This window comes from Micropterus dolomieu, linkage group LG12 (genome assembly GCF_021292245.1).
Source record: "Micropterus dolomieu isolate WLL.071019.BEF.003 ecotype Adirondacks linkage group LG12, ASM2129224v1, whole genome shotgun sequence".
NCBI lineage: Eukaryota > Metazoa > Chordata > Actinopteri > Centrarchiformes > Centrarchidae > Micropterus > Micropterus dolomieu.
In genome coordinates, this window is record NC_060161.1 from 33,495,467 (window position 1) to 33,509,238 (window position 13,772).

Below are 13,772 nucleotides of genomic sequence, written 5' to 3' on the forward strand. Positions count from 1 at the left end.
ACTCAGGCAAGGAGGATGCAGTTCAAATGAGGATTTATTAACACCAAAAGGCAGGCTTGTGTTGGGAGCTCAGCAGCAATTGCCCCAACAGAAAATACTCCAAAACCAAACAAAACATAATCCAAAGGGAAGAATCCGAGAACAAAGTACAAACCAATGAAATAATCCAAGAGGGCAGGGACAGAACACTCAACACAGACGATGCAAACAAAACAAGGGTGCAACAAAGACTGAAGACAACTGAGGACAATATATACACTGGTAAACGAGCAGGGTGGGAAGCACAGCTGAGATACATCAGGTAATCAGACAAAGCTAGACAAGGACACCAGGTACAGAAGATTACCAAAATAAAACAGGAAGTAAAGTTCACAGGAACACACAAGGACAGATCTACCAAAGTAAAACACAAAACATGGAAAGACAGCAAAATCAGGACACTGACAGAGACGGGACCAAACAGAAGACAAGATTACAATTAAAACATAGAGATAAAAGACTAAGGACTAAGACAGACCATAATGATAAAACACAGAAGTACACAGATCAGGAAAACACTAAGCATGAACTAAAGTACAGGACTAAGAACTAAGATGAGAGACAAGACAGTTACTAAGACAACTTAAAGCGAATGAACAAAATAATAGACTAGACTACAAAACTCCAAACCATGACAATATCAAATAGACACAGCACAAAACCAAATCCTAACATGAATGCAATTGTGATGCCACGGCTAAAACTGCTGCTATAAAAATGTAATTCAGACACTGCACAGCATGATGCAGCGGCTACAGAAGAAGTGGAAAAAGAAAAATATATCTACTTTATTTATATATAATAATATATTTATAATATATTATAAAACGTGTCTGTCGGCTCATATCTGAGTTTGATTCAGATTTCTGCTTCTTCCTCCAGCCTCTCTGACTGTGAGTCCCAGCAGCTCTCAGCTGTTTAGAGGAGAGTTTGTCTCTCTGAGCTGTGAGGAGGACGACAGCTCTGCTGGATGGACGCTGAGGAGGAACACAACCAAAGAAACCAGGACTCAGTGTGGATCTGGCTGGGGAAGATCAGCTGGTTCTTCCTGTTATGTCAACTACATCACTATATGGGACGGTGGAGTTTACTGGTGTGAGTGCAGAGAAAAAGCAACCAGTAACACCATCAACATCACTGTCACTGGTAAGATCAGACTGCATTAATGGGGTCTAATGAGCCAGATCAATACTGAAAACCCAGGGTTAAACCTGAAGTTACCTCACTAAGCTCAAATCCTGATTTGTAGTACAGGCCCCAGCTCAGGTTATACTAATCACTACATTACATACATTGCAGTAATATACAGTTATCTTTTATTTAGCTCTTGCACCCCTTAATTACCCTCACAATCAGTAACAGCAGCAATAAAATGTACAACCTGAGTTCTGGCTTACCAGATCCAGAAGCGCACATAAGCACCACAGTCCAGACTGTGGAGTTAGTGATGATGAAGCTGTGTGTAAATGATGAAATGCTGTAGTTTGTCTCTGTGTTGAGGTGGACCAGTGATCCTGCAGAGTCCTGTCCTCCCTGTGATGGAGGGACATGATGTCACTCTGCACTGTAAAACAAAGACCCCTCCCTCCAACCTCCCAGCTGGTTTCTATAAAGATGGCTCCCTCATCAGGACTGAGCCTACAGGTCACATGACCATCCACCATGTTAACAAGTCTGATGAAGGCCTCTACAAGTGTAACATCAGCGGTCATGGAGAGTCTCCATCCAGCTGGATCTCTGTCACAGGTGAGGAGGTTACCTTTGATTTCAGGACTTATTTCATCCAGAGATTCAACTGACCAGGTGGGTTCTCTCTACAGGTGGACCTACAACCTCAGCCCCGCCTGCATCTGCAGCCCCTCCACCCGCTTCAGACCCCCTCCAGCTTGTGTTCAGACTGATCTACCACCTTGTGTTGTTCTGTCCATACTGCATCTCCACTGTCATCATGGTGTCTTTATATCGACAAAGGCAAACAGGTAACAATCTTGTCTTCAGGGGCCTTAAAATACTGTACGTATTTAAATGAGTGTATCTCAGAACCCAGAAGCTCCGGTCTCTTGGGTCCCAGCAAAAACCCTAGTGCATTGTAAGCAAGTAATCTAAGGGCCCTTTCACACCTGTCCGCCTCTAAGGTCTGAACACACATTAATACATTTGATTAGTTTTGGTTATGTTTCACACTCATCCTGTTGAACTGAAACACTATTGCACCTTAATCAAACACTTAAAAATTAAAAGAAGTGATCAGATTAAGGCTGGGCATATTAACGCGTTATTATTGCGTTAATGCATTAATTAATTCACGCCGACAATCATTTTATTGCACGTTAACACAGTTTTTATTTTATTATTATTAGTTTGAAAGTCCCTTGCTCACTGGCTCTGAATACACATACAGTCAAACCATGGGTCACAAGAGGGGCGGGATGTTGATCAGACTACAAATCACCCACCCAAACAAGCAGTGGAGGGAGACTTCAGACTACGCTGTCATCTTGTTTCCATATTTTTCAACCCGCGATCCGTTATCACTGCAGTAGGTGCAGTAGGTGAACCACATGTTACACTTTTGTGTATATAGCAGTACATTTAAATTAAAATTGCGCAATCCACTACTTTAACTACCGCGGAGCCACGGATGGCCTGGGCCCACCCACTTGACCCTCAGGCCCACCCAATCAGAAGGCCTTCTTTCTTACTGATTGATCATTCAGTGCAGTCACAACATTTTGTTTCTTCCTGCTTGTTTACCATTTGATGACGATAGTTCAGATTTTTTTGAATGGCACATTATTTAGCAAATGCTCAGTGAGTGCATTGCACGAAACAGTCTTTGATAGTTTTCAGCTATAGCTAGCTTCTTTTAATGTTAATTTAGATAATCATGGCGAAACAAAGCAATTTGTTCAAGTTTTTAACAAAAAGACGTCGTGAGGAGCAAGGGGAAGAGGATTCACCTCAGGTTCTGCCACCATTTTCACCTACTACTGCCCCAATTTCTCCTCAACAAGGGCCAAGTAGAAGCAACACACACAAGGCTAATTCAGGCTTTCCCCCGTCAGCAGCAGCACCTGAGTCTCCAACCACATCAACCCCTCCATGCCAAAGCACAGGTAACGTTAGGCCTACATACAGCGCCAAGGACGTACAAGCCCCATCAGACCTGTCCAATATAGATGAACCTGCGACCCAGCCCACTATAGCAGGCAAAGCTAGAAGTTTTTCTGTCCGGAGGTATGAAAGATTTCAATGGTTAGAGTACAGCACTTCCAGGGACGCTGTGTTTCGTAAGCCATGTCGCCATTTCCCCGAAGTGGCCACTGAGGACCAATTTATTAAAAAAAATGGGTTCAATGACTGGAAACATATTTCCCAATGTTGTGTTAAACACGAGGGTAGCAGGACGCATTCTACAGCGCTGGGCAGAACCCAGGGATTCAAGCAAAGCCACCAGACTGAACGGGAAAATATTGTCAACCAGCTGAATAATGATGCCAAGAACAGATCGTTTGTGGAAAGGAATAGAGAGCACATTAGAGGTGTAATAGACCTCGTTTTATTCTGTGCCAAACAAGATATTCCATTGCGTGGGCATCGTGAAAATGAAGAGGTACTGAACAGATCATGGAACTGAACACTCGTTTTAAGGCGGACACCTACGGGTTTATGAGAGCCGCTGCTGTTTGCTTGCCTCAGTCAGACACCTTTTGGTGCAGCTCAGTGTTTTTCCACAGGTGTTTATTCGGGTGTGTAGGAGTAGCCGCTTGGCGAGCGTTATATGACGCACATTTTGCTTTCATCCCTGTGTCATCCCTTAAACGAGCTGTTTTCAGGCAGTTCAGAGCAGGGTTTTCTGTGGGAGATGGGAACTCCCTTTGGGCTGGACCTTGGGCTTTTTCACTTTGCAAACCTATTACATGCACAAAAAAATATATATACTCACAAAAAGAGAGGGAAAAAGCCAAAAAACATAAAAACACCTCTTTAAAGCTTTGACAAGAATGAACAAATTGTGCCCTTATTCCAATACATTAAACCATGCATCGTTTTTTTTCCGGTTTACACATGAACCACAAAACCTACTGTAAATAGCCTAAAAGTCTGAATCATAGAAATAAAAAGTGGCCTTTTATTGTGGCCAGCCTAAGGCAGACCTGTGCAATCCCCATGCTTTCTGGTCAGCATCTTGATATGCCACACCTCAGCAAAGAAGAATTTTGACAGATTTGTTAACAATATTTGAGAGAAACAGGCTTTTTGTGTACATAGAGAAAGTCTTAGATCTTTGAGTTCAGCTCATGATGAATGCAGGAAAAAACAAAAGTGTTGTGTTTATAATTTTGTTCCATGTACATTATAAGCAACACTTGTCATATGTCAAAATCAAATTAAATCAATGAAAATACTTTTTTCGTCATGTCATAATATCATCAAACCATTTTTTTTAACATTAAAGCAAGGTTAATCACATCAAACTGCTTAAACCAAATCATTATAAACAAATGAAGTAGAGTAATACATTTTATTTATACTATTACTCTTTGACAGGTAAAGCACATACTTGTTATTTAAAACTGTTGGTTATTTACCATCCTCAATGGTTAATCAATTATTTATCACCCCTATTGCATTTTTAATGTTGTTCATCACTTGTTAATACATTTCACATGTTTTATAGAGCTGATTTCATTATAACCAAAAAACATAACACTTTGGTATCTGCAGGCAGGAGGCTAACTTCCTGTGAGTGTTGATGAAGGCTCCTGTGGTTAGGTAGCAAACTGCTATGTGTTAGACTTTCTTGTCATACTTTCCATCACGTCTCCAGGTGTTAAAACAAAAGGTCATCATCTTTCATTCTACATATTTTGCAACAAAAAACAGCACATAAAGCATTGAGGACATTTTCATATTATGAGTCATTTCCAGTATATATAAAAATCCCGATCACTATATGCACTGAAGCAACACTGATGACTAATGCGTGTAAGCAATTTTGCTCGAGGAATACACGTTGTTACATACTCACTGCCTAGATATACTTCTTGTCTTGAAGAAAGACTAAGAAAAGATCAAAAGTAAAAATACATTCCTACTGTTAGTCCCGATGCATACTCTCTCAAAACCACATCATTATTATAATGGTGATTAAGTAGTGTTTGTAGCAACTACAGTGTTAATATGGTGACTTTGGAAAAGCAATTTTATCTTATGAATCCATAAAATCATAAGTTTCAAATCTATTTCATATTTGTGGATACACAACTATGATCTATATTTTCTTTCTAACTTGCTCTGTCTGCAGGAAATGACCTGCCCATCTCCATGGTGATGACCTCACCCACCCAGGCTGAGGATGGATTGGATGATGACAGTAATGTTGTCATCACTGCTGTCACCACAGAGCATCACTTCTGAGTTGATCCAGTGTGTTCAGTGTGTTCTGGTTCTTAATGAAGCTAAAATGTTTGAGTCATCGGCAAATAAACCTCAGATTTCCTTTATAGATCACAAACAGCAGAGGACCCAGAACACTTCCCTGTGGAACTCCTCATGTTCTAGTTTGACTTGTAGATGATGTTGAACTCAGGATCTCAGATTCAGCAGCAGCGACAGTCTCACTTTGAACTCTTCTAATGTTATACTGCAAGCAGCTGTGTGAGAGAGGATATCAGGATTAACTCTGTCAGGTTTAGTGAAGCCTGATCACTCAGAGAAAGACTCAGGTGAACTAGATTCATGATACAGGCCGCTTGACAAATGCATTGTTCAAAAGCATGTTTTTGGTCCACATGAAAGATGATAGTTCAGGTTGTGGCTTGAGTTCTGTTATTGGTTTCAGATGTGTTAGATCAGGGCGACATCTTTACTTTTTTATTTACTACATTGAAGTTCTTAATAAACCTCTTACAATCGACCAAATCTCAGTCTCTCTGTCATGTTAAGTCATGGCAAAGCTACAGCTATACAGATGACGTGTGTACACTTTCAGAAAAGGTGAGGATGACCTTAACAGGATCTTTGGTGCTGGTAGATACTTCTATGTCATGGTTGATCTGAACTTTATTAGCAGTGCTGACGGACAAAAAGGCCCACTCCTCATGTTGGGATACTTCTGTGACAGCAGCCCCAGAATTCAGCCTTCATGTCAGTGATTAAAGCTGGACAATACTGTGAGGTTTTAATTTGGATCAGGATCTCCATCTTCTAAGGCAGGGTTTGGCAAAGAAGTCTGGCATCGGGCCAAATTTTCCAAGCAGTCATATGGCAGGCCAGAACACAACATATGAAATCATGTGCTTGTTTAGCTCAGTCGGTACTGTGCGGGACTCCTGACTACTGAGTTGAGAGATCAATTCCATCTTATTTCGGATTTTTTTTTCTCCTTGTTAAACAAATTAAATAAAAGGACACTTTTGCACAGGCTCACATAAAGCATGTGCTGCAGTGTGTGCGCGTTCTGGCGTTTGATCCACATTCATAAACCTGTGGACGCTTACTTTCATTTCCCTGAGAAAATTCAGGGGAATCCAATCACACGTTTGGTGGCGGCTTTTTCAGAGGTGTGTCAAGCAGGCCAGAAACTCTTTCAAAATTTCCTTTCCTTTATTTAGATCGGACTGTAAGTTTGTTCACTTCGTTGTTAATAAATACATGGAAACAGTGCATGTTCCGCCTTTGTGTCCTAAAACTAATTAGCTGTCCAAGCACAGGCCAAATTTAAAGCACCAGTAAGCTGCTTCTTAACCTGAGGGATGCTACTTTCAGGGGCAATAAATCATGTTTGTGTCTTATCTGAGTTCATCAGCGAAACGTTGTCACTTAATCACTGTTTGATGCTGGTCAAGCGGTAAAGAAGACCATTTATAGAGCTATCCTAAACGAGCAGTACAGCTGAATATCTGCATACAGAAGATTTCTTTGTGTTTTCCTGTCAATCATGCTCTGAGATCCGCCCACTTACGGTGGAGCTCCATACAGTCCTTCCCCCACTGCAGCAGACAGAACACACCGACAGCAGCAGACATCACTTCCTCTTTCATGGAAAAGCTCATGTTCTTCTGTCTCCAGCAGCTTCTGGTAAAGACAATTGGGAATAGAGTCATGTATAAAGAATTTTTACCAATGTTATAACATAATGTCATGTTGTTCTAGGAATGTGTGTGTTATGTCAAATACATTTAAATATTAGTTAATGTGCGATATATTGTCCTAGTTGTGCTGGTTGTTACTACCTAGCTAATGTCACCGTCTGGAACAACTATGCTGTGAAGAGGAGAAGATGCTGTGCTTTTTATTTATTTTCTGTTAAAGTTCAAATTTACTTCTATAGCACATTTAAAAATAACCATAGTTGACCAAAATTTCCAGGCTCAGGATACAAAACAAAGACAGTAAAAAAATTCAAGGTGTCAAATTTAAAGCCACTTAAAAGGCATCTACCTGGTCCACTGTGTCTGGGTGATGACCTTGACCTCATATGTAATCACTTCATGTACAGTAAATCATTTTTCAAATTGTTTCTATTAACAATAAGTTTCATGTTTTGCGCTGAGTGACAGACTTCTTTGTCTGTCTCAGGTCATTAGAGGTTGTCTCAACTCGCAGTCAGAGATCATCACATGACCCTCAACATGTGATATACTTCTGTTTTACTGATTGACAACTGATATGATCCATGTTGTGGGACTAAAATACATACTGTAATACAATTTAAAACAATATAATAGCATAATAATGTTTTATATGTTGTCACTTTTTTAAAATGTATTAATTTACATTTCTATTATATTGTTGTACATATTTTATATAGTTTTCTTAGGAGCATTTGTTTGAGTCAATTAACTAATAATGATTCACTGATAAAACATTCCTCTGTCAACAAACATTCTTTATATATGCTATATTTTTAACTAGTCTTGTCTTTGACCCACACTGCAGAATTCAGAAGTCATGCAGCTCATCTCTCAACGTCATGTTTTCCTGTCAGTCATGCTCTGAGATCCGCCCACTGAGGGTGGAGCACTGCACACATTTCAACTGACTTTCCGTCAGAGCACCGTGGACCACAGTGACCGCAACTGATGGAAATTACCTTCGCTTCAATGGAAAAGTTTCTCTTTCTGTTGGTCATGTCTCAAGCAGCTGCTGGTAAAGACGAGTTTTTATTAATAGATTTTTATTAAAATAGATTCATGTAGGCAGTAAAGACTTTTGACCAGTGTTATAAAAAATTGTTTTCTTGTTGAAGAAAATGCGTGTTATTTCGAATGAATATTAGTTAATGTCCGATAAAATTGGCTTTTACAGAATTTAACAGAACTAATCTGTTTTTCAAATTTAAAGGCATGTGATCATGGATCACACCCAGATTCTTGGTACACTACATTGCCAAAAGTTTAGAGTCGCCTGCCTTTAGATGCACATGAAGGTTGATTACATCCCATTCTTCAACTCTTCTGTGAAGGCTGTCCACAAGGTTTAGGAGTAATTTTCTTTAACGACTCCTCTCACATCTGTCTGAATTTAAAGACGTCATTGAAGGCTCTGATTGACTGTGTAAATGTTGCCATTTAATAACATCAAATTTTTGAAACACTTTCATAACAACTCTTCTAAACAGTGTGTAAATAAAATCCTGTAATGTCTCCACAGCTGTGACTAATTATTGAATGTTCCCATGATCTCAGGTGTGAAGAGGCCTTCTGTTTAAACAAAGATGTTCTCACTGTATCGTCCTGTGGAGTCCTTTTGAAATGTAATTACTTTTTCTCTCTGGATGTTTTTATTGTTTTTAGATGTGGTACAAGTGAAACCTGGAGATGATGTCATTCTGTCATGTCAGGCTGGAGATGTCTTCATCAGAGCTGTAGAGTGGACCAGACCTGACCTGGAGCCAGAGTACGTCCTCTTTTACAGAGATGGTCGGTCAGATCCAACCCAGCAGCATCCATCCTTTAAGAACCGGGTGCAGCTGGTGGACAGAGAGCTGAAGGACGGAGACGTGTCTTTAATTCTGAAGAACGTGAGCAGCAACGACGCTGGAACATACGAGTGCCGAGTTGCAACAGGTCTTTCAAGACATCAGAGAATCATCATTGAGAGTGAGCCAATCAGAATCATCCAGCTGGAGGTTTCAGCCTCAGGTGAGTTTGTGGAGGTCAGTGTGTCCCCCGCTCCCGTTTCTGTATTTATGAGAGAAATAAGGAATAGGCTGTAGTATGAGTATCGATCCTAGAGCAGGAAACGTTGGTATCAGAAATAGATACTTTAGGATCGATCCGCACATCACTACTGTCCACACGAAGCGTAATGCTCGCTCTTGTGGGTTCATTTAGACAGTTTTTGTGAGGAGGGGTGTGTGAAAAAGGCCCTCTGACTGAACAGAGGGAGTGTACTACTTGTTGCTGTGAGCTCGAGCTGCAGGTTAGCCAACAGGCTAACTGTAGTGACAGCCAGCTCACACAGAGCAGGAAGTGGGGGTGTGCTTGGTGTGGCTCAGTTGACGGAGACAGACACAGAGAGTTTATTCCAAAAACAGCTTGCACACAAAGAGCAACAACATTATCAAACACAGTCCCAACCCATAGCATACCAGTCGTCTGCCCTGAGCGACGAGGGTCGGCCAGCAGCTAGCAATCTAGTTGCTAGATGTTGTTAGCCGCAGCTAATATGGAGCAACGTGGACACATGGGGTCTCCCTGGTTGGCTGATCCAGGGACCGCATGTTAGCTTCATGTTAGCTTCTTTTTATCTTAACGTTAGCTCAGCGTTAGCCTGACGTTAGCATCCTTTTAGCTCAACGTTACCTTGCCTCGCTGGGGCAACATAGCCAACGTCAAGGCCAGGCACAAAAACTAAGTCTAGGCTACACTTTTAAAGAATAATGTCAGGGTTGGGTGTGGTGGAACAGGTTGGTGGACCCAAATGCAGGACACAGAGCGGAGCAGGTACAGTTCGAAGGGTTTAATTAAGGCAATAGAAGGTGAGCATACTTACAGGCAGTGGCTGAGTCCAAAACAAATTCAAATGAAGGTATGGGGAAACAGATCCAAAGCACAGACAGGCATGGTTACAAGCAGATATCCAGGGCGGACCGAACAATTCAGAAGACAGAGCATGAAGCTACAAACTACACATGCCAGAGCTACAGCAAAGACTGTACTACAGCGGTTTCTATAATTGCGCACATTTAGCTCATAATAATAATAATAATAATCTTTATTTATAGAGCACTTTTCAAACACAAAGTGCTTCAACAAGTGCAAAGACAACAATACCCAAAAGACAACAATACAAGCAAGAAAACATTGAAAAGAACAAAATACACGTTTAAGATAAATATAAAATAAGAGGGATAAAATAAAGTCAAATAAGATTGGGAAAGGCTCTCCTATAAAAGTATGTTTTAAGAAGGGACTTAAAAGAGTTCAGAGTGGCTAACTCACTGGGAACTAACAGGAACCTAATGGTAAAAGCTGACACTAACTAAACTTCAAACTTAATTCTCAGTCTGTGCCAGAGTCTGCTCCACTGAGCAATATCACCAGGGAGAAAGAGAGAGGAAATGGAACCTGAACTCTGAACCTAGCCAGTGCGTCTCCCCCCAGATATGTCTCCCCACTCGCCACCAAAGATAAACCGCCCTATTCAGGATTTGGCTTGCATTTGCAACGGCGAAGGTTTGTTTCAGTCTTCTTATGCTTGTGTGTGGGATGGTTCGCCCTCAGATGGTGGATAGACTGTGTTAGTATCCTCCTCTGACTCCTCATCACTCTCCGACAGATGACCCTGGGCACTGCAATGGATATTCTTACAACTCATGAGAGGCAAGGTCGCTACCGCCACCTGCTGGTGTAGCTAATAAACTGCTCTCACATTTACAGATCTCCGTGGTTCAGAGGTGACAAAATTCCACAAATGTGTAAAAAGGAAACTACAAATGTAACAGGACCCATAAATTGACAGAAAGCAATCTGCAAATGTACAAAAACTGTTATGTGTAGAAGTTTTGTGGATATGATTTTACACATCACAAATTTGTAAATAGTGAAATAATTGCGCATCATAGTGCACATTTGTGGATTGTTTTCTGTGGGTTACAAATATTAAAGTCCAATAAAATCTTCCCAACTATTTCAGCACCAGCCACTATCAATTTATTTATTTTCTGCTATCAAAGCAAAATGGCCGCAATATTATTATTCATGGCGGGCCGGCTCTGGCCCGCGGGCTGCCTATTGCCGACCACATGGTGTAGAGCAATCATAGACTGTATAAAAAAAAAGAGAGAGCTACGCATTCATTCATTCATCCTAGAGCTTTCACGCTGCTGTTATTCATCTTGTTTCATTTGCAGGTAACGTTGATTTCCCATCGCTGTTACAGCTTATGTTCTACACACTGCCACCTGCTTTCCCAGAGGGGAAAGAAGAAAACATAAAATATGCCCTGCAAGTTTTTTTTGAAGGTTGAAAATACAGGAGATTTACAGGAAACTATTTAACAGGATAACAGCAGGGTAGAACAATAAAAATACAGGAGAATACTGGAAAAAAACAGAGGGTTGACAGGTATGGTCAAACATGAGGAATATAGAAGATAGGAGAGTAAATAGAGGCTGCTCCACTGTTCACTCATTTCCTGACTAATATGCACTTTGATCTTCAGGTTCCAGTGAAGACGTCATGGAGGCAGATTACACTGTTAACAATGGATTGGCTGCAGGTATTGTTCACGTTTGTTTAGCTGTTGTTGGATTGTATTTATGGACATATATAAGACATGCAAGAAAGTAAATAAAGCTTACGCAACAACACAAGGATCATGTATGAAAATACAACATGAACATTAGTAACAAACAAAACACTAGAACTGCATTTGTAAGCGGGGTCCAAGCCTCCTGGTGCCAGTCATCCCCCTCGCCCTGCAGGTGCCGCACGAGTCGGCCTGGGCGCCCTGCCGTGGATTCGGGGGACCGCCCCGAATAAATGATCAGAGTTTGATGTTGGTGTAGTTCGGACATTACAAATGTAAGATGTCACATCCTGTTGTTGGCCTTTTTGCAAATCTTTGCATATAATTGGGACGTTTTTTAGCAGATCAAAATTCCCTCTACAAACTTTTATCGGACTTGCGGCTTCGGAGGAGTTAATTAAAATAGTTTTTTCAGTTATCGCAATTTATCGAAATGCCAATGGGGAACAAATGACCCAAATTTGGTATCAGTCGGACTTGTGGTTATGGAGATATAAAATGTAAGTCAATGGGATTTTTTTCACATCTTTAATCTGCAATAACAGTGCCACCTATGGGCATATCTTGGTCAACTTTGGTGCCTGTAGTGAGGAAACCATGCTTAACAATTCGGCTCAAATTTCATGTCAATCCGACTGTGGTTATAAAGAAACATTTTTTTTAGGGTTAAATAGCGCCACCTAGGGGCTAGTTGCACCATATTTTGCACAGGCCCTCAGGGGGGCGTCCCCCATTATTGCTCCAAATTTGGTGATAAGATATAACATAATTTCCTGTTGTTAGTGTTTTTCGCAAATATTTGTTAGCAAATAATTACGTAATTTTTGGTCAGATCAAAATTTCCTCTACATTCCTTACTTTTAGCGCCCCCTATAGGTAAACATAATCCCAGCACAGAATGTCGAGTAGGCAATCCTGACATTAGTCCACAGCTTGGTACGAATGTTAGTTAAAGATTTCTGACTTTACTTCGTCTGCAAAGCTAACACAGTTCTCCGAACTCCTTTCTCCCTCGTCTCTGTCAATCCCTCCGCTCACACACTCGCCCCTCCTGCACCTGATCATGCACGCCTCTCATGCCGACCGGCATCAAATCAATGAAAACCCACTCTTAGACTCCAGCACAATTACCACAGATTTTCAACTTGCATATACAACCCATGAACTCGTTATAACAGGCTTTTAACTAAACATTATCTTTTAGTTATTTATCATACAGCAAATGTGCAACATACAACAGAAATACATCACTATATTTTACCATCAATATGCAATGAATTTTTAAAATCAGATTTTCTTATAATGAACTCTTTTGACCCAGTATACTATTTATACTGGGTTACACGTGGACCCCTAATAATTGAGAACACAGAGACAGTGATAAACACTAGCACACTGGGAAAAGGAAATAACGCCTAAACCCAAGACCGTGACACACATACTTTCAGATCATGTTTGCACTATTTGAGACTGTAAGATAAAAGAGTAACTTTGACAATGTCTTTTTTACAGTTAAGTTCAGGTCTTTGAATAATAAGAATCTAAACTCCATGTCTGACTATTTTTTTAAGTGACAGGAGTCATTTGCTTTAACGTAATATTGTGTCACTGAGGGCTCCGATTGGAGCTTCATGTTTCAAAACAACAAGTCTTATAAACAGTATGTGAATAAAATCCTGTAACGTCTCCACAGTTGTGACTAATTATTGAATGTTCCCATGATCTCAGGTGTGAAGAGGCCTTCTGTTTAAACAAAGATGTTCTCACTGTATCGTCCTGTGGAGTCCTTTTGAAATGTAATTACTTTTTCTCTCTGGATGTTTTTATTGTTTTTAGATGTGGTACGAGTGAAACCTGGAGATGACGTCACTCTGTCATGTCAGGCTGGTGAAGCCTCCATCAGAGCTGTAGAGTGGAGCAGAGCTGACCTGGAGCCAGAGTACGTCCTCTTTTACAGAGATGGACTCTCAGAT

The 13,772-nt window shown here is 40.7% G+C and overlaps 2 protein-coding genes across 2 annotated transcripts in view; both read left to right on the top strand.

Annotated features, from left to right (window-relative positions):
• LOC123979937 (Fc receptor-like protein 5) overlaps positions 1 to 5,959 on the top strand; it is a gene marked incomplete at its 5' end in the record, with an annotated part of 8,310 nt that extends 2,351 nt beyond the window's left edge. The window contains one exon of the mRNA XM_046064045.1: positions 5,348 to 5,959. Coding sequence (XP_045920001.1) covers positions 5,348 to 5,460 — 113 coding nt within the window. The remainder of the gene's footprint in view (positions 1 to 5,347) is intronic.
• Positions 5,960 to 6,992: 1,033 nt separating this feature from the next.
• LOC123980911 overlaps positions 6,993 to 13,772 on the top strand; it is an 8,819-nt gene continuing 2,039 nt past the window's right edge. Inside the window, exons 1-4 of the mRNA XM_046065509.1 lie at positions 6,993 to 7,122; positions 7,984 to 8,193; positions 8,841 to 9,188; positions 11,713 to 11,769. Of these exons, the coding sequence (XP_045921465.1) occupies positions 8,127 to 8,193; positions 8,841 to 9,188; positions 11,713 to 11,769 (472 nt within the window). The 5' untranslated portion in view covers positions 6,993 to 7,122; positions 7,984 to 8,126. The remainder of the gene's footprint in view (positions 7,123 to 7,983; positions 8,194 to 8,840; positions 9,189 to 11,712; positions 11,770 to 13,772) is intronic.